At 41.1% G+C, this 22,603-nt stretch overlaps 1 protein-coding gene across 1 annotated transcript; it reads left to right on the top strand.

The window, feature by feature from the left end:
* Positions 1–70: 70 nt before the first annotated feature.
* LOC122573900 (sodium- and chloride-dependent GABA transporter 1-like) lies at positions 71–14,085 on the top strand. The gene is made up of 11 exons (XM_043740848.1): positions 71–491; positions 3,897–4,202; positions 4,854–4,988; positions 5,060–5,188; positions 5,279–5,423; positions 5,701–6,072; positions 6,498–6,714; positions 7,269–7,421; positions 7,497–7,700; positions 8,276–8,446; positions 8,942–14,085. Exons 2-11 carry the CDS (start codon positions 3,902–3,904, stop codon positions 9,077–9,079), a joined length of 1,965 nt encoding a protein of 654 aa, XP_043596783.1. The 5' UTR covers positions 71–491; positions 3,897–3,901; the 3' UTR covers positions 9,080–14,085.
* The last annotated feature ends 8,518 nt before the right edge of the window (positions 14,086–22,603 follow it).

The following is a 22,603-nucleotide window of genomic DNA, read 5'->3' on the forward strand; positions in this document are numbered from 1 at the left end:
GCGGCCGCGCATGCGTTTCAAAGGGATAACACTCCCCGTCTTGCGGCAAAGCATTATTCCGTAACGACATCCCTCGCAGGGTAGGTCGACACGAGGCATACTCTCCACGATCTGATACGTAATAAAACCAGTTTCCAGACGAAAGTGCGTCGTTCGCGTCGGTTGTCGTCTGTACGAACGATTTCGATCGGAGGCATCGACATCGGATAAACCAGATTTTGAGTATCTCGACTCTCGTGGACGGGAAGACCGAGGAGAAACTGTGGTCCACGACGCTGAGAGATCGGGCGTGAACGGATTGTTTTTCTCTGGGGACGTCGTACTCCGCCGCTGAACGGGGCTTCGGAGCATCGAGCAATGTAAACGATCGATTGGAAGGCGAATAATTCGAAGAATATACGAGTTAAGGAAGTTGCGTGCGTTGCGAAGAAATTTCAGCCGAATCGAAAATCGTGGATCTCGTGGTTACCTTCAGATCTCGCAGCCTTCAGGTAAGATAAGCATCTTGTCTAACCCCAATCTAATTTGCTAATACCGTGATTCGTCAAGGAACGCGCGAGCCTCGTATCGTTCTCACCATCTTCGCGAACAGATCTGTCTCTCCAAGTTCGTACGTCTTTCTTTTTAATCCACCTCCCCGCTAACATCGTTTTTCTATAACGACGCGAAGGCCGTGCCAATTATTCTGCCATGAAAATCAACCGAATCCACGATTACAACGTCGCAGATTACACCATCCCTCGCTGATCTAATACAGGGTCTAAACAGGAATAGCAACAACTGTAAAGAACGGAAGAGAATTTTGCAAAGAAACAAGCAGTTAGAAGAATATACAAATCCACGTGTACGGCGTAACGTGACACGAAGCTGTTATTGATTTTGCGTTCAGCATCCGTAGCGCGCGCACGAGTATTTGTATACAAGCAAACTCGGCCGCGCGTGTACGCACACGTGTGTCAATCTCACGCGCACACTTACACCATACGTATGGTACAGCGTAGAAACACGCGTGACCACACGAATGCAAATAGTTGCGCCTGCAGGACACACGGATGCGGGACACGTGTACATTTTCTCTATACAGTTCCTGTTTGCTCATTCTGAATCGGCCGGGTGGTAATAGGGGTAGCGGGACGCGCGTCACGCAGGAATCAACCCTTTCGAGGAAAGGGGGCGGGTTTTCATTGAGCTGCAGCAGGTTATCGCGACTATCGTGCCACAGATCGCATTAGAAATAATCCTCGTCGACGATATACGGTGCAAGGGAAGTTGACGAGAGAAATCAAATGATCGGGGTTAGGTTCTACTTGTCGAATTTACAGTTTCGTTGGTTTTATTTCATTTCGTCATAATCGTTTCATGGGTGTTTTTATTGATACTTTCGTGTCATATGACACCGCTGTGTTTGACACAGCGAAGCGTATTTTATGCGTATCGAAGGGTTGGATATCGATCCCTAAGGGATGAGCAGTATATCGAAAATTGGATATCAAGGGATGGAGTAGCTGTTGTCATTAGCGAAGCAAATATTAATCGAGACATTATAGATAATTTTTCATCACTGTGTATATAGGAATACGAACGATTCGTACGCAAAATTTGTCTTAGCTGAACGTCATACGCCAAGAGCATCATCGTCGATGTACGACGCCATCGATCCAGCGCGAGATCCCGGACTTTTTGTTCGATCAGGCTTCACTGAAAATTACCTACGAACGTTCTAACGACACACGACATTCCAATTTAGTTACATTCATCGAATATCGTTGTAATTATAGCGGCAAACTATTCTGAAGGATTTTGAGGAACTGAATCAACGACCTACGTACGATCTCGTTAGTGGAAATAATTTCGTGTACGAACGTGGAAACGCGGAGATTTCAATTTTATCGCTGAACCGAGCTATAATTCGCGCTTCGTCATTGCCAATTTGGTACGTTCGTCCGGCTGCATAAGTTTCATTCCCATCGACTGGACATGTGAATGAAATGCCATTTAATGAGAATAAAGGTTACGCGTGACAGTGATAGAGTCGTAAATTGAGAGGTTTATCGGAATAGCCGTGTATAAACGTTGCATGCAACGTCGAAACACAAAATTCGATGTCGCGTGTGCTGAACCAGACGGATGGTAATTAAATCTATTATTTACGTATGTACCTACGTCCTGCTTTTGCTCGCGGCCAAACAACGTGGAATATCTTGAACCGTGTACACGATTCGTCGACGATACGGTTCGATTAACTTAATGAATTCTTTTCAGACATTTACAAGCCTGAAATAAACGTTGTTCCGAATCGAATCTTCCTTTCTATATCTTCTTTTTACGTTTATGTTATGTACGATATCTTTTAATCGAATTTTCGTTCTTATTGAACCCTTAGTCAATCCTTGTCGGTTAGAAGGATGTATCGTATCGCATTTCTCCGTGTATAGCCGATATTCTTGTATTTACGTTTCTATAGATGCACAGGAAATTCAGCTTGCAACATTTATACGCGTTTCGTACAACGCAAACAGACGATATCGATTAAACGAAACCTTATTAACATATCGTTACCTTTTAACGCTAACTGAAACGCGTTGTAAACGCGAGTTTTAGTCTCTAGCGTACCGAGCTGTACAGCGTGTCTACGTTGCGATACACAAGGTGATGCAATAATCTTTACTTATTTGCTCGTGCTTGCGACCGCTGTTGAAACGTACAACGACGTAGGTAGATTGGAATCAGAGCTCTTAATGTCGATTTCGATGCGAAAGTAAATGTAAATTCGCAGGAGCGAAAGCACGCGTCCTAGAAAATTGACCAAGCTTTTTACGCTGCTCACGTATTCTTCGAAAATCACGCGTCGTTTCGCAAGGTTCCTTTATTTATTCATAGGATAATAAACATCGATTCCGCGTTAAACCATAAGAACACGAGTGCCCATTAGCTTCGATTTCTAGGAAACGACGCGACGCAGTAACCAGATAACGCTGCGTTGTTTATCGACTGGAAATCGACTTTCGCTCGTTGACGAGAATATTGTATAGATTATGCGGCCAAACTGGCAGAACGTTACAATGTTTGCGTTGCAAATTGATCTACTACGTACGTTTGCATCCTGTAAACGATAAATGTTGAAACGTTTGAATTTTAGCGTCTGTTTGCGGAAGGTGGACTAGACGAGATTCGTTTAAGCAAATATAACAAATTTTATGTTTCATTTAAAGGGAACCGTGTTAAGAACGAACAAGCGTTTCTGGTAATATCGATGTTTATTTTCACAGAAACAGAATCGCAATTGTACGTATGCTTATTTACTTTCATCGTATTTCGCTTTTAATTAACTATTCAGAAGATATTTTAGTACGCGTTCAAGTCGCCAATTGCAGGTTTAAATTTGTATCATAACGCGTTAGAACGAACGAAAGGAAATAGCGGGGAAATACGAATTAAAGTCAGCCGAAGCGCGAAAATCGTCCCATTTTTAGCTACAAAGGAGGATCGCTCGTTGCAAGAACTTGGCGACAGCGAAAGACGTTTGACGTAAAGTAAAAAGAACGTCAAAGAGTCGTGAAACCGTATACCACCCACGCGCAACCTACCCTCGCGGAAGCCACGGAATTCGAAGCTGTAACTAAAAAAGCGATTACGTGTAGCAGCAATTACCGGAGAACGGGCACGAAGTAATCTCCAGGCGAAACTAACCTCGATTATGTCTCATAACTCGCGTGTTTCACTATTGTCGCGTGTCACTCTCGACGAAGATGGCTCGGCACGTGCAGGACACTTTTATGTAATCTTAGCCGCAATCACGATCAATTACGCGGAATTAGTCTGCTGCTGTCGGTCTCCTGAACCACGTTCAAGGTCACGAGCATGCAAAACGACAAAGACGTATCGCGTGATTTCAGGAATTATGGCGGAGAAGATGTATTATTGGGGAGAGCAGAAAGATCAGGTCGATCCGGAGCAGACGTTCATAGAGTTCAAGGCGAAATCGGTTGGCTCGAGTAGACGAAGGGATTCGAGTCACGGTGCGCCAAAGACGATCGTTTCCGCGCCGCAGAACCGGGCGACGGAAGTGGAGGACCGAGAGGAGGACGCGGAACGCGGAGGCTGGGACAACAAGCTGGACTTCTTGTTCTCCTGCATCAGCGTTTCCGTGGGACTTGGAAACGTGTGGAGGTTTCCGTATCTGTGTTACAAAAATGGCGGAGGTGAGTGTGAGAATTACCATAGCTTTTAGAACTCGGCTGTTTGAATCGCGTTAGAGCGTTGCGTAAATGTCAAACGCGAAAGCTCGCTGGTCTGAAAAACGTTGAATCCGCTGCACATCCGCGTCTCGTCATAGTAACGTCGCGTCCACGTTGCATTTCCGTATTTGCAGGGGTTCGCCTATATCGGGAAGAATTTTTACTCGTAGAATCTATCGCTGATATCGCTAGTAGCTTCGTGCAATTTCAACTTTTAATCGACGCTCGTCATTTTCGTAATATTCGAACGAACGTATAGATATGCAAATGATATAGTTGAGAGCGCCGAGAGGACAAGGTCGAGGAAACGACTCGATCGAACTCACATTCGAGAAGATTACGAAATATGGTTATCCATGTGGAATTACGAGATTCGATCTTATGAAATTCCATGAATTATCTAGCATCTGCGATTTCCTGGAAGTAGGACAAATCGCGATCGGGCGTATCGGTGAACGCATCGCGTTCCTAACGAGCAACGACGATTCATCTTTAACAATGACATATCGCGTCGACGGTCGCGTACTCCGCATTGCTCTATTGATCAAGCAAATGCCGATTCAACTTCAACTACAAATTCAAATTCAAAGCTTTAAGTCGAAACGCAAATTCTAGGTGCTTTCCTAATAACGTATGGAATTGCCATGTTGTTTTGTGGGATTCCGATATTTTTCCAAGAGGTGGCCATTGGCCAGTACCTCGGAGCAGGCGGTATGACTCTGGTAGGACAGCTGTGTCCTCTGCTGCAAGGTATTCTAAAATAAAATCACTTCTTTCCAACAGCCATCTTTCATTTTCATTCGAAAGATACTTTCGTTTAGGAGTCGGATACGCTACGATGACTATCGTGTTCTTTCTGGACGTGTATTACTGCATAATCATCGCTTGGACGCTTTTCTATCTCATAAGCACCTTCGCCAACATACCCAGCGTACCCTGGAGGGGTTGTGGTTGGTTGAACGATTAATAGCATTGGAATTTTTTACTCTATCGAAAGAATTATTATTTACATTTCTACGTATTCCAACGATATTTTACAGAAAATTGGTGGAACACCGAAAATTGTTCCGACGGCCAGAGAAAGATCGACGAATCGTCCGATAGCTCGAATACCACGAATTCTACGTACGACAACTATACTCGAGCTGTTCCTCACCATACTACTCCGGTAGAGGAGTACTGGGAGTAAGCGAACTTTCGTAAATTTAAATCTACTAATCTGTTCGAGTAAAACCTTCGATATAATTGTCTGTAACGTTAGAGAAGATCAAAGAAATCCACGAAAACATTTTTACGGCACGAAATTTACTTACTTAATGATGATAACAGTTTTTCATTTTCTCGAAAAATCTATCACTCGACCGCAACGATTGGAATAAAGTGTGAGATTGTAGCGTAATAATCGTCGAAGGGTGTGAAAAAAACGATATATATGAAACTATGGCGTGTTCGACGATTTTAGACGAAGAGTTCTTGGCATCACTTCCGGTATCGAGAACATCGGTGGCATGCAATGGGAGCTGTTGGGTTCTCTGATCGTCGGCTGGCTGCTCGTTTACTTTATCATCCGACGGGGTCTGCATCAGAGCGGTAAGATCATCTGGTTTTCAGCCTTGTTCCCCTACGTGGTGCTTTTCATTCTTTTGGGAAGAGCGGTGACATTGGACGGCAGCTACGACGGCTTGCTGTACTACGTCACGCCGAGATGGTACGAATTGCTATCGCCTGGCCCGTGGATCGACGGCGCCACGCAAATTTTCTTCGCCTACAGTATCGGCACCGGGGCTCTGCCTGCTCTCGGATCGTACAACAAGTTCCATCACAATTGTTACAAGTAAGCGTCGCCACTATTTATCTCAGGGTAATTTATTTCTCACGGATTCGGCGATTGTCTCGCCGACTAACGGCCAGTTTAGAACAGTTTTCTCGCACGATCGCGCAAAGTTCTACGTTCCGCGCAACTAAATTCATTGCCGGTGAATCGATATTTCCAAATTGAACGTTTCGCTACAAAAGGCAATACACTTAAACCGATAGTAGCGACATTATGGAAAATCTTTTTAATTTTCCCTTCTGAATTTTATCGTCACAACGAGCGCGTTCAGGTAGGTCCATTTGTATTCGAGCGTGTCGTTCGAACGAAAATAAAAAAATAAATAAAAAAAAAAAGAAAGAACGCAAATTACGAAACAAATCTAATTTAACGAAACAAATCTAAAAATCGCTGGATGTACTGAATGACGCGAGATTTCGTTTCAGAGACGCGCTGATCACGTGCATAGTCAACACGTTAACCTGCTTACTGGCTGGTTGCGTCACTTTCTCTATCTTGGGTCATATCGCTTTGGAGCAAGGCACGCAAGTGTCAGAAGTGGTCAAAAGCGGGCCGGGACTGGTGTTCCTCACTTATCCAGAGGTGGTTTTGAAGTTGCCCGGTGCCTCGATGTGGGCCATCATCTTCTTCGTCATGCTACTTGTAAGGCACACTCGACTTAGCCGAACGACCGCACTCCGCTTCTTCTATGATCAATGTCCGTTTATCGGAATCGATTACGTTCTATGCACTACTTTAGCGTGAATCTAGGTCTTCGAGTTCGACTCGTTTCATCGTTCCAGCCTGCTTTTCTTTCCTTTCGCGATAATTATAGTTTTACGTTGATCTATGGTTGCAGTTGATTTAACTCCATCGTCTTTTTAAATGGAATACGTATTTCTTTTATATATATATACACACACTATCTTTGAAGCGACATACTTTTCTTGTACGATAAGTTTCTCCGCGAATATAAATATCATCTGTTATGTGTCTCTTTTTTCGGACGAATAATTTTCCAACTGGTGATGAAATTAGGTCGAATCGCAGGACATCGCAAGATGCGTGTTTCACGTGTTTTGAGGCAATCGTTGCTGCGTCGTTCGATCAACGAGCTCGGCCAGCAGAGGACCATAGAACAGCGATTTATCAAGTAGTTAACTGGTCCTATCCGAGAACACGGCGAAAACAACATGGTTTTTCATTTTCTCTGACAGATACTGGGCATCGATAGCGAATTCTGTATCGTGGAATCCTTCATCACTGGAGTGGTTGACAACTGGCCGGAACTTCTTCGTCCCCATAGGAAGAAGTTCACCGTCGCAATCTGCTGTCTCATGTTCCTCTTGGGTCTTCCGATGGTGACCAACGTTAGCATCGCTCGACCATTTCTCAAATTTCTCCTCGAAAGCAGCAAATATTTCGAAAATTCTTTATCATTTCAGGGTGGAGTCTACATATTCCAACTGATGGACTTCTATTCGGCGAGTGGAATGTCGATTTTGTGGGTCTGTTTCTTCCAAACGATCGCGATATCGTGGATCTTCGGCGCGAAGAAGTTCTGCGACTGTATTCATCAGATGATGGGCGTACGATTGAACAAATTTTGGTACATATGCTGGGTGGTGTTCGCGCCAGTGATTATGGCTGTGAGTATCGTGTTTGTACGAAGAAGAAAAATTTGTGAAACAACATGAAAGATTCTCCTCTTTCGAACGGTTCTTCTTCGATCGTTCGAAGGTAGAAGAAAGCGACCGAACGCGAAGCGAAGATCGAATTTTCTCGTACAAACGTAGAACGATTTGAAAAGACCGATCTGCGAAAGGCTTGACGAATGATCGTTAATTTCTCGCGCTCTGTCTACGAAGAACAGCCTAATCGATCAGATAGTAATCTTCTCGAAGGTGGATGACAGGGCTATTTATCTCGTCGTCGTCCTCGCGCAATATCGCGCACTTCTATGCTCCATCGATTTTACGCTTAACGATCTCGTTTCAACATTGCAAACGTATCTCGATAAGATCGATTCGCGAGCGAAAATTAATCAAATAGTCGAGATCAATAGCTTCGTCTCTCGCTATCTATCTATATAACTGTAAGAGCGAGGCCTGTAAGAAACTAAGCTGCGTCTACTGATCGATTTTCAAGCCGAGATACAAGTGTAAACTCGAATTCGAAAATTCCAACTGCGACATTCGATTCGTCAACGTTTCTTCTTTTCCAGTTTATCTTCGTGTTCCAATGCGTGCAGTACAAGCCCTTGAAATATGGAAATAGTTACGAGTATCCAACATGGGCAGAAATCGTGGGTGTCTGTCTCAGCTTGTCATCGATGATCTGGATACCTGGTTACGCTCTCTACTACGTCATCGTTACTCCGGGATCCATCAAGGAGGTGAAACATTGGTATTAGGTTGTCCGGAAAGTGTTTTTCTTTAGCAAACGTGTACTTTACGACAGTGCACCTTCGTACAAACGTGAAACCAAGAACGGAAGGAAATGGATCCTACGTAATTCGACAAAATAATATAAGACAGAAAAACGTTGTGCGTCTATTATTTCCTCATAAAACGAAAGAAACTTTTCGGACGACCTAATACGTTCTTAGCAAACGTATCGATCTTTGTCAATGAAGACAAAATTCTTTTATTCGATGGAATCTTTCTCAACATTGAACGAAACTGAAATAAGTCGGAAACATAGAAAATAAAATCTTTCTTTAGATTCATTATAAATCTCGGCATTATACCGTTTCAATCAAGTTACTTAGTCTGTAATTGGTATCGTTGTTAAAAGTTGTAATCGGTTTCGTTCGCGATTCTTTTATCCGACTTCTAGTAATTTGAAGATCTGTTTTTGAGTATCAACACATGTACGTGATAATTTTCAGAATATCCTGAAAGGTTTGAAGCCGAACATAAAGACGCATCCGAAATTACCAAAGGGCGAGAAATCAGCGGTGATACCAATGTCAGAGAGCAGCGCCGGATTAATCACCAAGAACAATAGTTTCCTAAGTCAAACATGATCGCCGTAAACGGCTTTCTTATTCCCTGTCATAGGTTGTAATTACCGTAAGTGTAGTATTTTTAACAGAATTTCAAAATCGAAGTATGTGTCGAACACGCAGAGCAGCTCGACTTAGTCTCGTGGTTTAATCGGAGAAACTGTTGGAAGATGTCCGTAGACCGACCGACGTTAAGAAGATTACTACGATGACAGTGCATGGTAGAGCGAGCGTAATTAGAGCGAGCGTAATTCGAGCGACTGCTGCAATCAAAATACTGGCCTCGTTCCTTCTACATGATATATTTAAACGAAACTGATACCACGTAAAAAGAAGAGTTATTTAGAAAAATGAGAGAGAGAGAGAGAGAGCGAAGAAGAGTTGAACATAAAATCTAAAGTATATTACGATAGTAGCAGATATCGTTAGTTTTCGGATAGCTATCGAAGATAAGTCGAAGAGGTGTGTATATTTTTCTATCGCGATTTTTAATCGCGATGCTCCCACAAACGATTATTAAACGCGAGAAACGTAATTTAGTTGATAGTCTGGTTCTTTTCTTTTTTTTTTTTTTTTTTTTTTTTTCGAGCGAGCAAACGAGAGATTAAAAATAAAGCTTGAACCTTTGCCTTGTAATATCAAACTAGAGACAGGTTACGGATCATAACTGAAGTCCAACAAAAACAGATTTTACTTTTTTATTTTTTGTAACGAGGCTTAATCGAAACGTTAATTTTAACTTTGACTTTTTCGACTGAAAATTACGTAAGCGATTTGAATTTAAAAAAACGAAGATCGTAAGTCGTAACACCGATTTAAATAGCTACGAAAGGAAATCACAAGGCAAAGGGTTGATCAAACCGACGTGCGAAAAGAAACGTCGAGACGTGAAATAATTTTTGGAGGAGCAATTGTATTTTTATTCAGCGGACGAACGTTTTGAAACTTTGAAAATCGATTTGAAAGTCTCGATCGTAAGATGAATTCTAACGACGATTACGAAAGAAATAGTTCGACGTGTCTCTCATAAAAAGATACGTGTTTTTTTTTCTTTTTTTTTTCTTGTATTTAGATCGATCGATATTTGCGGATTTAAAACGTTCGTTTATTTTTTCTAAGATGTTGTTTAATACGCGAGTTTCGCTCAACGGAAGTTTTGCGAGATTGAATTTTCGCGAACCGATTTCTACCAAAATTTCTACCAGCATTTTTATTAGTCGACGGACGCTTGTTTTTCGGAACGCACGAAGAAATTCTTGCGAACAACGCGGTTAGTCAGATCGTTAGAACAGTCGAAGATTAAATTACAGATAATAAAATTTGTGCCTCAACGCTGACGCCGTTGCGACCAGTTTTTTAAATGGAAAAAATTTTAACGACACGTTAGATCTATTGGAAAAATTCCGCCGTCTTTCGCCTTTTTTACCCGAAACTTTCTTACGAATTTTACATATTCAAATCGATGTTAATTATAAAAAGTTAGCTATCTCTGACAAATTTATTTCTAGACGTTTTCCTTCTACGTTCTGATTAGAGTCGATAAAGGGAAGTTTGTGATATATCGTACCATAAAAACCAGATAGAATTTTTCGACGGAGATTCCACGAAAAGAGGATTTTTCTACTAAAAACCGATCGAGTCGATCACAGGACAGAAACGTGCCTCGCAGAAACCGTTGGTACCGTAATCCCTAAAAGCCGTCGAGTTAGAAACGAACGATTACAATTACAGATTTCACGATCAATTCGTAGAAGATCGAAAACCGAGATTAATATTTAATAACTGTTTGTTCGACGAAGATGTTCGAATTTAGGTAGAAACTCCTTGTTACTTGATTCTTTTAACGAAGAAATCAAAGCTTTGTTTCGATCGCAGTGGTTTCATACGAAGGTTCGTAATTCCAAGATATAATTGTAAGATAAAAGTATATATAAAACTAGTTTTATTGAAGGATATATATATATATATATATATATATAGGGATTTATCGGTATATGATCCTAAAGTTACTATAAGAGCTATTTCAATATTGATTATTCGAGACACTGTTACTTGCATTAATAGTATATTTTTTGCGAATGAAATTCGAACGACCAATTAGTAGTATTCAAACAAACGAGAGGCAGTATAATGTCGTTTCGAACGAACGACTAGTTTGAAAATATTGTCGAAATCGATTTACAAATTTGCATATACAGAGTGGGCCAAACGTCGATCGTATTATACATACGTATACTCTTTTTCTTTTTTTAATCCTGCATCGGTCTATTCGTAGACTTTTTACACGATCTGTACTTATGGGTGCATCATTAAGTTCAATTTAAATAGCGCGTACAACGTTTCGGAAACTAAGTTATCGGAAAGGTCAACGTTTAATAATAAATGTTTGAGTTGTTTATCCGTGCAATTTATGCATGCTTGCTTCCCAATTAATAATTGCCAGCAATGAATATTCGATTCTATGGTTTCAGTTATGCAGTATCGGTTATAATTATTTAAATATGCTAAAATTAACTCGTCCGATTTGTTACCGAATTAGCTGCGAATAATATTCGCTTAATAGGACAAATGAAACGAATCGACGAAACTCGTACAGCATCGAACGAACTAAATCGCGCGTCCCTGAATATTTTTTTAGCCATTTCAAGTCCAATGTTGCATTCGTCAAAGATACGATTAGATCGTTGACTCACGCTGTATATGAATAAGAAGAAGCAAAACTGGATGTTTCACGATTTATTTGGTTGGCGAACATGAGCAATAAAGATACTCGTAACGGAACGTTACAAGTTTGAAAACAGGCCTAAGTAATAGTTCTGTCGTTTAAATCGTTTACACGCGATCGCTTTGCGCCCTATTTAAACGAGTTTTAACAGTTGTTGATGTTGTACGATATCGAGAGATCGTCCGAAAGCTTTATACGACGTTCGTTTATGTATATTTTATTGTCGCATTGTTACGGCGCGAGTGACATTTTCATAGCGAGCTAAGGATGCTGCAAGTCCACGTGGTTCAATATTTTCCACGATGACCGCGTGTTGTCATCGTTTCGTTACATCTATACTTTTGTACAGAAAGCTACGAAGCCGTTTATTTTTCCGATAGTTTAGTGGACTGCGTGTATTCCTGTGTAAACTGAACGGATTAGACGCAACAGGATGCGAAGATACACCGCGCATTTGTAGATGTTTTCCAGTATAAAATGACATATCGATGAATCGATAACGGATAAATGGTCGATTAAATTTACAATCTGAAAGATATAAAAGGGAAACGATATAGACGACGCAGAAATTTAACGGGAAGAGGATATTTTTTCCACAAATTGTCGAAATAATAATATCGCTGACGAAAGCGTTGGCGTATGTCCGAAATTAAAAATAAACAGAAACGCGTAAAGAATATTTCGAAGAGAAACGTTTCAGATTATCGATCGATACGTGGATTAGGAAGATTTTGGTGGAACTGGTGAACGGAATTACAAGAGATTAATCGCAACGCGTAGAATCGGCCGACTCGGTAGATCATAAACAACGTAAATCAGCTTAAACGAAAACAATGGAGTATCGCGGGTTCATCGGAATTTAGTAGCGGCCCTTGTGCGTCTAATCTCGTTCATTGATCAACCGAACGATTAGCCGAGCATAGAGCAATTCACCGAGTGAATGACCGCTAATTACCGTCGCGTTAATCGATATATGTACTTTTGATCGTTTCTCTGCGGATTAAGCTGTACGCGATGCGTGACAAGTATTCCCATGCACGAATCAACAGCTGACATAGATATATCCAGGATGCGTCGCAAACCGAACCGAAACGAGCAGAATCGTATCGCCTCGACGTCGATGTTCCGTTTCGTGCCAATACGTTTCGGACGGTAAATGCCATATGCGCGCGTTTGTATGCTATCGACGAAAAGTTTCAAAGCAGCAGCAGGTCTTCTTTATTTTCTTCGCTCCTTTTACATTGAATTTCCTCTTACCTGTGTCACTTATATTTATCGTAATCCTTGCCTTCCGGTTTAGGATCGTAACTTGCGGCTTACGTGGTATTTATTTATCGCTACGTTGCGAATTAGCCACTCGTTTATAAAGATATAAATGAGCATTTTATCGAATATTGCCTCGTTGATCGATCGTATTGTATCCTTCTATGTTACATACTTCGTCGTTTTATCTATTTATCGTAGCATATAAAATTAGCGATAAGTTACATTTGTCGTTAGCGCGAAGAACGCGTTTAGTTTATCATGTTGTTTAACCTTTGCAGAGTCAAGTTGCTTCCAAACTTTCAGTGGGTAGTGTACGTAATCGTTTATAATAGGCTCGTCGCGCTGCGAACGATAGAATACGCCATGGAAGCTTGTATCAGCGTGCGAACTCGGTTAATTAGCCAATGCGAATTAGCCGTTTCACTAAGGATAGGTTAAGCATCGAGCAGATTAAATGCGAAGGGGAACAACAACGCGGAGATATCATCTTAGCACAAGATGACTTTGTTTGCCATTTTTCTCAAATCCTTTCATCGCGTGCAAACATTTGTCTTTCGATGGTTTTGAGTATCGTTTCTTTCGGTGCTTTTTTGAACGGTCTTTTTCACATTCGTATGTTTCGTATCTTTTACGTGTCGGTCTTTTGCCGAGCGGTTGGTTTTTCAAGATCGCGTTTAGAAAAGATCGTTGCCTGAATTCGGTGTTCACCGTTCCAGTAATTAGGTCAGTATAAATTGATAATACGGTATTTTCGACATCTTTCTATCTTTTCAAACGTTCAGAATTTTTGATATCTTTTATTTCCTTCAAATAATCGTTGCCATCTTACGATGAAAACATTGCAAATTGCACCTCTTCGCATCTTATCCTTGCAACCACTCTGATTACTGCGACAAGAAATTCAATCGAAATTTCCCGTTTTACCTTCGAATGGGATATATTGGAGAATTCAATTATTTACATATGTGCGAAGAAATGGAATCTGTCTCGAAACAGTATTGTTTTGTAAGCGAAAATTAAATGTATCTACAATGGACACGTGTTTCATTTATTTTAATTTGTTTTGACAAGCTGCCGGCGGTGATCCTCATACAAATTTTTCCCTCTGTTATATTTCATTTCTCTTTCGTTTTATTTGTCTGTCGAACGTTTAATTTGCAAAATCATTGGGAGAAATCATTGCGAGAACAAAATACTCACAACGAATTAATAAAATTACCCGAAACCAGAACGATATCGATACATGTTAAGGTTTTCCTCCTACGAACATACTTTTTTACGAATTTACATATGTATAACGTTATCCATCTGAGAACCACACGGAAAACATGCGACGAGCCATATTCTTTTTTCTCTTTCGTACATGAGAGCAATTTTAAAATTCAGTAGCTCGTGAACCAGTCGTATATCACCGAAACCATCTTTTTGTCGATTTAGCCGAGGTTCTCCCGAAGAACATTCGCGTCAAAAATATTGATTTATGTACAGGATGTTTCATAACAAACGATCAATATTTAAGTGACGGATTCAGCACCTGAAAAGCACGAAAAGGTTCGTATCAACGTACGTCCTATTTGATCTCGTTTGCAAGATACAGCGAGTTTCGCGTGTTATCGTCTCGTATCCGATTATTAGTTTCGTAGCAGATGCTGAAAACGACTTGCTTGCGTCTGAATGCGTGCAAGGAGAAATCTTGCTATCGATGTGGTGACTCGTTCAATATCCACAGAAGTTGCTCGAATTTGTTGAAAAAACCTTGTTCAATTTTATGGCCAGATGTTTCGACACTTTCGGTACACGTTGAGCGTACAGTGCATCTCGAGTATTCGTACAAATAAAAATCCAACGAATGCGTTAAAATGTAAGGACGTGAGTTCGAGCATCTCGTACGAAGGTAAGTCGGATAGGAAACGATAGAATACGAAACTCGTTACGTCTCGTAAACAAGATCAGATAGTTAACATAAGGTCGATACGATCTTTTCCATCGTATTTACGAGCCGAGTCGAAATTATTGCTCGCATACTATGAAACAGCCTGTATATAAATCAATGTTTTTGACGAAAATATCCTTCAAGAGTATGCGAACTGAATGGACGAAAGGGTCGATTTTATCGAATCGTTTTGGCGATCGGTTTATTTGGAAAAGCACGTTGATACGAATATTTTTTTATTGTTTTTTTACACGGTGAGTCTGATGTCTCTTAAACGTTAGCCGCTTATTACGAGACACCCTGCATAGAAGACGCACATTTTTAACGGGGTCAAATATACAAGTTGCCAAAGCAAACCCCTTAAACGGCGAATAACATAAAAATCGGAAAACCAACAGAATCATACCTACCGTGCTTCTCTGTTATAAAATTTTCACATATCATTTTCGAGACGAACAAACATGTCGTTACCAGACGAACCTTCGCGTATTTGTTATCGACGAAATCGATATTCCTCGAGTTCGCTAAATTATTACTCGGAAAATTTTCGTCACAGACGGGACCGAAAAACAAGCTTCATAAAATTTGGGAACCTTGCGAGTGAACGCGTGACCGGATAACAGGATCAGCACGAATGGAGGACCCGTGAACGAATGACTGGGATTTATTTGCCGTTAGAAAAATTGATACAGTCTGTCGCCACCATAGCCGGCGCACGCTTTATCCTCGGCGTGTCCGTGAAAAATTCAAAGCGCGCTTCGCGAAAGAGAACGACCTCGCGCCGTCGAATATTCCAGAAAGGAGAATGAAAACCGGCACGAACGCGGTACGCGTTGATTGTACAGTGAATAGAGCCTTTGTCACCGGACGAATTCAATCGGAAATTCTGTACAGGGTTTCGCGATTTCCCCTCTCTCACGCTCTTCCATCTTTCGTCTTGCGCCAGCTCGTTCCTTACGGTCTCCCCCGAAAGTCTATTGTCAGGTTTTCAAAGTCCGGATCTCGGATATTCAGAGCGTTCTTCAAAATAGGAGCTTGACTCTCGAATTATTTTATCGCTCTGCGTACACTTTGAAGGCGAAGAACTGGCTTTAGAGTCGGTTGCCGAAATTTCATTTGCCAGTCTGGACGAAGGGGACGAAGAACTCGGTGTAGTATTCCCAGGTATTTCGATTCGTGCGGTATATCGAATAAATTGTAGACGTGGATTAGGTGAAGCGAGTAAGTAACATGATTTTTCCAAGAACCGCGAAAGTTATGACGAGGCTCGTAGAGGGAAGAATGGAGAGCCGAGTGGAAAGACGACAAACGATGGTAGAAAATACGAGAAAATATATCGGTGGAAAGTACGTACATCGATAGATACTTGTTTATTTGTATTTAATACGGCTAACTATCGGAAGAATCGCCATTATCCGTGGGACGATGCAGCAAATATTGGCGAGCAATTAACATCGGTAAATAATCGTAATATCATCGTAAACAAAAAAATCTGCTGCTTACGCTGTTGGAAAACTGGATTCGAAGCATTCTTTGAACTTGCGAGATTCGAAATATAGAATTCTTTGAAGGTATAGAGAAATGATGCGAAAGTCTGGAGCTGAAAATGGGAAAGGATCTGCACTTTACGATCTCAGAATCCTTCCACTCTCGATCGAAATTGCCTAGATTGCTTTATCGCGATAAATTAAATTATTGCGAGAAAATAGTACAGAAAGAAGGAACTTGGCGGATGACGAGCAATATCTTAAAGCTCAAAGTTTATCGAAATGTGGAACAGTATCGAAGAAGCGAATCGAAGCACGACTCGGATGTCAGACAAAACTAGAAGCTCGTCCAAACAGGAAACTACGTTTGACAAACGTCTGATGCAATGATGGGAAAGGTATTGGCCCAGTCCTACGTTGCGATGCAGTAATCCATACTTGGCAGACCACTTAGTCCGCTGTCTCGTGCAATTGCATCGTGCTGTTTGCACGCGTGGCAAACAAACGGAATTTCCAGAAAGAAACTATTACCAACCATGGAGTATGGCGATGGAGAAACGTTCCCCTTTCCGCCGATGGGATTACTCTCATCACGTTGTTACAAAGATCGATGAGAACGTACCGGATACTGTGTACATCAAAATCAGGCAAAGTACTCTATTTGCCAACTTTATTTGTGGAAACTCGTTTCAGGAATTTTAAGCGAGATTTGGAGTAACTTAAAAGTGTAAATCGCCGGCGTTAAAAGTGTCCAAATATTCGTATATTTCAGAAGTTAGAATCCCATGATTGGAATCTTGCAACATTCGTTTTCAATTACTAAACCTGTTTCTCCATTTTTTAAAGGTAGATATTTTTCGACAGATTGCGAGTTAAAACGGTTACTGCATCGGTTTTCGTTTCCAACGAACATCGATTACGAATTATCTTGTTTTATGTTGCATCGTTATTGCAATTTATCTTTTTATCGAATCATCGTACATCCGCAATACCATATTAACGGAATAAATAACGATTGCTCACTAGCGACGTTACATATCTTTTATTCTGTTTCAACGATTCGCAATTATTCGTATGTCCAACCAGGTATTACTTAACTTTCAAACGCGATTTATCCGAACGTATACGGAAATCGTTTTAATATTACAGAGGATCGTTCCTTTTTCGTAAGAATATCGGTCATTCGCTGTATTGCGAGCAAGTTACGATTTTAAAATGATCGTCGAGCGATTTAATGAAAAGTCTGCAAATTTCTTCGATTTAATAACTTGTACTTCTTGCCTCGATTAAACGTTCTGTCGCAGTGGTCATTTGCAAAACGGTCGATCGATACGAATTTATCGGCAATTCGTCCCGTTCGTAAGTTTCGCACGATCGTTGATCCATTTCCATGCAGTTTCCATTCGAAAATTGTAGAAATCGTATTGTTTTTTATTCGATCGCGAGTAATTTCATCTGAGAGTCGAACTTTTACCCTTTTCGTATTACCCGAGCAAATATCTTATTCCGATCGCTCGATTTTCCCAAGGCTAATTATTTTCGTAATTCTCCTATCAATTTCTCAAATAAAAATTCCTCGAGTCTTGGATTTTACAGAGCCTTCGAATCTTCCAACTTTGTAGCTTTCGAACGTTAACTTTCAAGCTTCGAAGAACGTTGTCGAACTTGAAATCAAGATCCTAAAGAACGTCGAGGACGACAGGTTTTCGTCGTAGTGAATTTCTTACCGCTTTCTTCTGAGATTTAAGTCGACTTTTACCGTACGATCAACGATTCTCTCCCATACCGATCATTATTATACAGAACTCGTAGCCAACTTCCACGCTGTAAACTTAGTTGCTGCGGCTGAAACCGCACGACAACTATTCGAACGATCCTCGTTACTAACTAAATTACTAAATTACATTTCGTAATTATTAGCAATAGAAAAATAGAAAAATGGTTATTGAACATAACTCGAATTTAGCTTTGTAACTCGAAAGCTAAAGCCGAGTATCGGCGATAACGTACAGGAAAAAGTTGTCCAATGTATCGACCGTGACGATATATTTCAAGATCATCGGAACCGGTGAGCTCATCTCTATTTCGAGTAATTGGCAAATATTTTTATTCATAAACTGCTCTCGCTTGTAGGCAGAAAATTGTTCGACGCATCGTTGAAATATTCATATTGGTCTCGAGGTCATTACCACCTAATGACAAAATTCGCAATCACTTAGTCACCAATCAACCCAATGGAACTGTTTCGATCGAACTTCCGGACAAATTAGTTTCTGTGTATCGTTCAGATCTTCATAATATCGAAACTATAAAGTAGTCGTTCGTCCGAAGGAATAACGCGGACGGGCAGTGACGGGCAGTCAGCGAGCCCGATCGATGATTCGAGTCCGCGCGCTGAATAAATTGCGAATCACCTGTGGATACGTCGTGTATCAAAATCAGGCTGGCACCCGTGCCTTCGGCAAGCAAACGCGTTGCCAAGGTTGCGTTGCACGGTTCTCTGTCGAACCAGCGACGCGTATAAATCATACAACGCCCTCCTTGGATGGCGTTGAAAAACCTAGCCGTCGTTCTGGCAAATTGATTCCCGATGGTTGATCGAGGAGGAGGGATTGGGACATCCGTGCGACGGAATTTCCGTCCAATTAGTTCGTTGCCCTTTTTTCCATTCGACAGCCGAACCTTCGCTTCCTTTCAGATTTTTTTAGTAGCGTCACGTTTTTGAAAAAATCAAACGCTTTCTATATGTCGTCGATGGATTCCAAGCTACACAGTGGACCGTAAGTATCGTGCAACGAGTTAAAGATGTCGCTTTCGTAAATGAAGATCCGGAAAACTTAGATTTAGCCATTGAAACATTTTAATTCTTACCAGTATCGTCTCGTTATGGTCTCATAGATTTTCATTGCCTTGGAGCGATACGAGTTTGTAACGGTTACAAATGTAGAGTGTCATTTTATAACAGATAACGATGCGTTAACTTTCGTCGTAATTCTCATCCAGCCGTAGTAGACGCATTGGTTGATATTGCAAATTGAACGCTTTTCGCTGCTTATAGTATTTTAGGTGCTGGTTGTTTTACCGTAATTGCTATATTATTTGAAACGTGTATACCCCGTAATGTAAAGTAGATATTAAAAAAAAAAAAAGAATAGAATTTGATAGAGTCCTTCGAGACATAAACATGACGATTAGAAATAAGGAGAGTCACTGTTTTCTGTATCATTAATACCAGGTTGCACCAAAGGTTTCTTTCGTTTTATGAGGAAATGTGAATTTATGTTTGTTCTATTGAAACGAAATGAATCCTACGCAATTCGATAAAATAATATAAAACGAAAAATGTGCATCTATTATTTCCCTACAAAACGAAAGAAACTTTTCGGACAACCTAAAAATGTATCTACAGACATTTACGATAATAAATTTGTAGAAATAAAAGTTAATTGCGCTTATTACTACAAGTATCTGCAACGATATAAATTCATTTATTATCCGAATATATTTAACAATATAAAAAATACTTCACCTTTATTTTTACATTGGAACTGTACGAATTCTTTCGGCTCCCGCTGTATAGCCAGTAGCGTATATTAGATCGCGTTCGCTTCCTTTCCCTTTCGTTCCTCCCTCTTTTGTTAAATCTCTCGGTGGCTTAAAAACGTATACCACTATTCTTCTGCGCACGAATCAAATTGGCTCGTAGAATCACAAGGGTTGAATCACGTGCGAGTTAGTCGAATAATCAGAAAATCGATCCTCGTTAAGAAAATGTTCCCGCGCGTTCTTAGGGACCGAAGGACGTTTAGTTTTAGGGATGCGACCCCCAAATGTTCGTCGTCGTCGCCGTCGTCGCCATGACAACACCCCAGTACACGCCTCCGTTTCGAATAATGTAGTTCGCGTTGCTCAAAGAATGCAGTTAAGACGTTCGCCCTCCGTCCGTAAAACGGCATCCCTCGTTGTCAATCAAGTTACGAATGAGAAAGTCTCGGGACGAGTCTCTTTAATTAATCCTAGGTTCCACACCCCAGGCCAACTGGCTACACGGATAATTTTCATATACGAAAATAAAGTATTTATGTATATTTTGCGAAAATTATGTACATTTTTATTACAGCGTTACTCTACATTTCTCTGCGTCGGTATATTTACGGCACTGATAAATTTCGTATCGCAGAGAAACTAATTTTCCAGCAGCGTGCGTACTCAGGACGTGGACACATAGCTTCGCGAAAAAATCAAAGATGCAGCGGGTTCTTCTGGCTCGTTGGTCGCGTACGAATGCAAAACTGCAGGCGAAGAATCGTAAAAGTTGAGAAAGAACTTTCGTGATCAGTCGCGCGTCAAGTACGTGCATAAAGCTTTGCAACACGTAATTTACGTAATTTACGACCATGTTCATTTTTATGATTATTATATTTTGTTCATAAACTTATGTGCCTGTTATGTGTATATATAATCTATAGCAGATAATGAAAACTTAGATCAACAGGCATATTTTCAACGATCAGACAAATTTTCCAACGATTCTCGAGATCGAATCGTCCAGCAGTTCCATCGATTGGCGACGGTTTGCATGCAAGTTAGCGGAGGGTGAGCCGCGTGGTCAAACAGCCGTGAAAAATGGCAGCCACTCGCACGGAAAAATGTAGTTTAAATCCGAAGTAGCCCTATACTTTTTAGCGCGTTATGGTCGACCAGCTGGCGAAAAGTCGAGCCGGCGTTTTTTGTTTTCGTAGCCAAGATACGTGACTTGATTTACAACCGTCTGGTTTAAAGCCGCGAACGTTTGCGTTACTCGCGCGTGCATGTTCACGTGTCACGGGACTTTAACACGGAAACGGTGTTATTCAGGGTGAAAAGGAAGTGGAAGGTAATGTAAACGTCTTCTTAAATGAAACGGTAAGCTCGGCTGTTTTAACTGGAAGAAAAGCACTCCTTAACACCAGCTGCTTCGTTTGCTTTGGATATCTGCAGCGTCTTCGCTGTTTGTGAACCATTGGAGCAATCGTGGAATCGTTAGAGTAAATTAACTCCGAGATTGCTCGAAGCGCTTCGATGATCGTGTCGAGAAGCGTTTGTTCGTACGTAACCTCGACGGAACCTCATACGCTGTAGCGTTTCAATTTTCTGCCTCCGTAAATTGCATCTTGCAAAAGCATAACTTAACTACGTCACTAAACGACCTGATAATTTCAAGAAACGCATAATTTCGGACTCGGTTAACGTTGCTTCCCGATATCGAAGTATCGTTGGCGAGAAGAACAAGCCGAAGGTAAATATCTTGCAACGTAAATCGGATAACACGAACGAGAAAAAGGAATTTCCAGGAACAAATTTTCTAGCTGATCGCTGATCGAAACATAAACCGTAGGCCACGCCTTTCTTTCGCCACGATCGCCAATCTAATTTTCGAGATCGTTAGAAAGTCGCAAGTCGGAGGATTATCCGAGAAGGAAGTCAATTTGAAAAAGTTAGAAAAGCTGGTCTGGTTTGACCGTTGAACCGGCGCCACCGAATCTTTGGATTATCGCTGGAAAATCGATCGATTCGCGTCCATTAACAACCGCAATCCCCTCGTGCAGCAAACTCCGATAAACCGATATAAATGCATTCGCTTTAAACTCGATTCAACGTCGATTTTCCACGCGAACTGACCCGATGGCACATAAATCACCGAAACTGTGCGTCGTTCATCTTCGGTTTATCTTTCATCGACCAAGTCCCTCGACCGGACCATCGAAATATTCGTCAGACGTCCCGTCGACGCTTACTTTGCATCGCCACGCGGTGGATCAATTTGAAATCGAACAGATTCGCTCGTCCACGATGCGCTTGGTTTATCGGACGTCGCAAGCTGCGAAATTACAATACCATCTTGACGGTTGTCAGAAACGTTACGCTGCCAGATACGTTACGCTGTACCAATCGTAGAACTTTGTTTCCAGAGACGCCGCGTTCTTTCGCGATTCGCTGCAGGACGAAGTTGTATTAAGTTTCTTACTTTCCGCGAATCGAATTTAAAAAGAAAATGGTTTCGACCATCGGTTTAGGAATTAACTCTATCTTTGCGGAAAATTCGTCAGTGAATTCCGGATGACGATTTTAAAAATACGAGAGACGTTGCAGAT

This window comes from Bombus pyrosoma, linkage group LG12 (genome assembly GCF_014825855.1).
Source record: "Bombus pyrosoma isolate SC7728 linkage group LG12, ASM1482585v1, whole genome shotgun sequence".
In the NCBI taxonomy this organism is placed as follows: domain Eukaryota; kingdom Metazoa; phylum Arthropoda; class Insecta; order Hymenoptera; family Apidae; genus Bombus; species Bombus pyrosoma.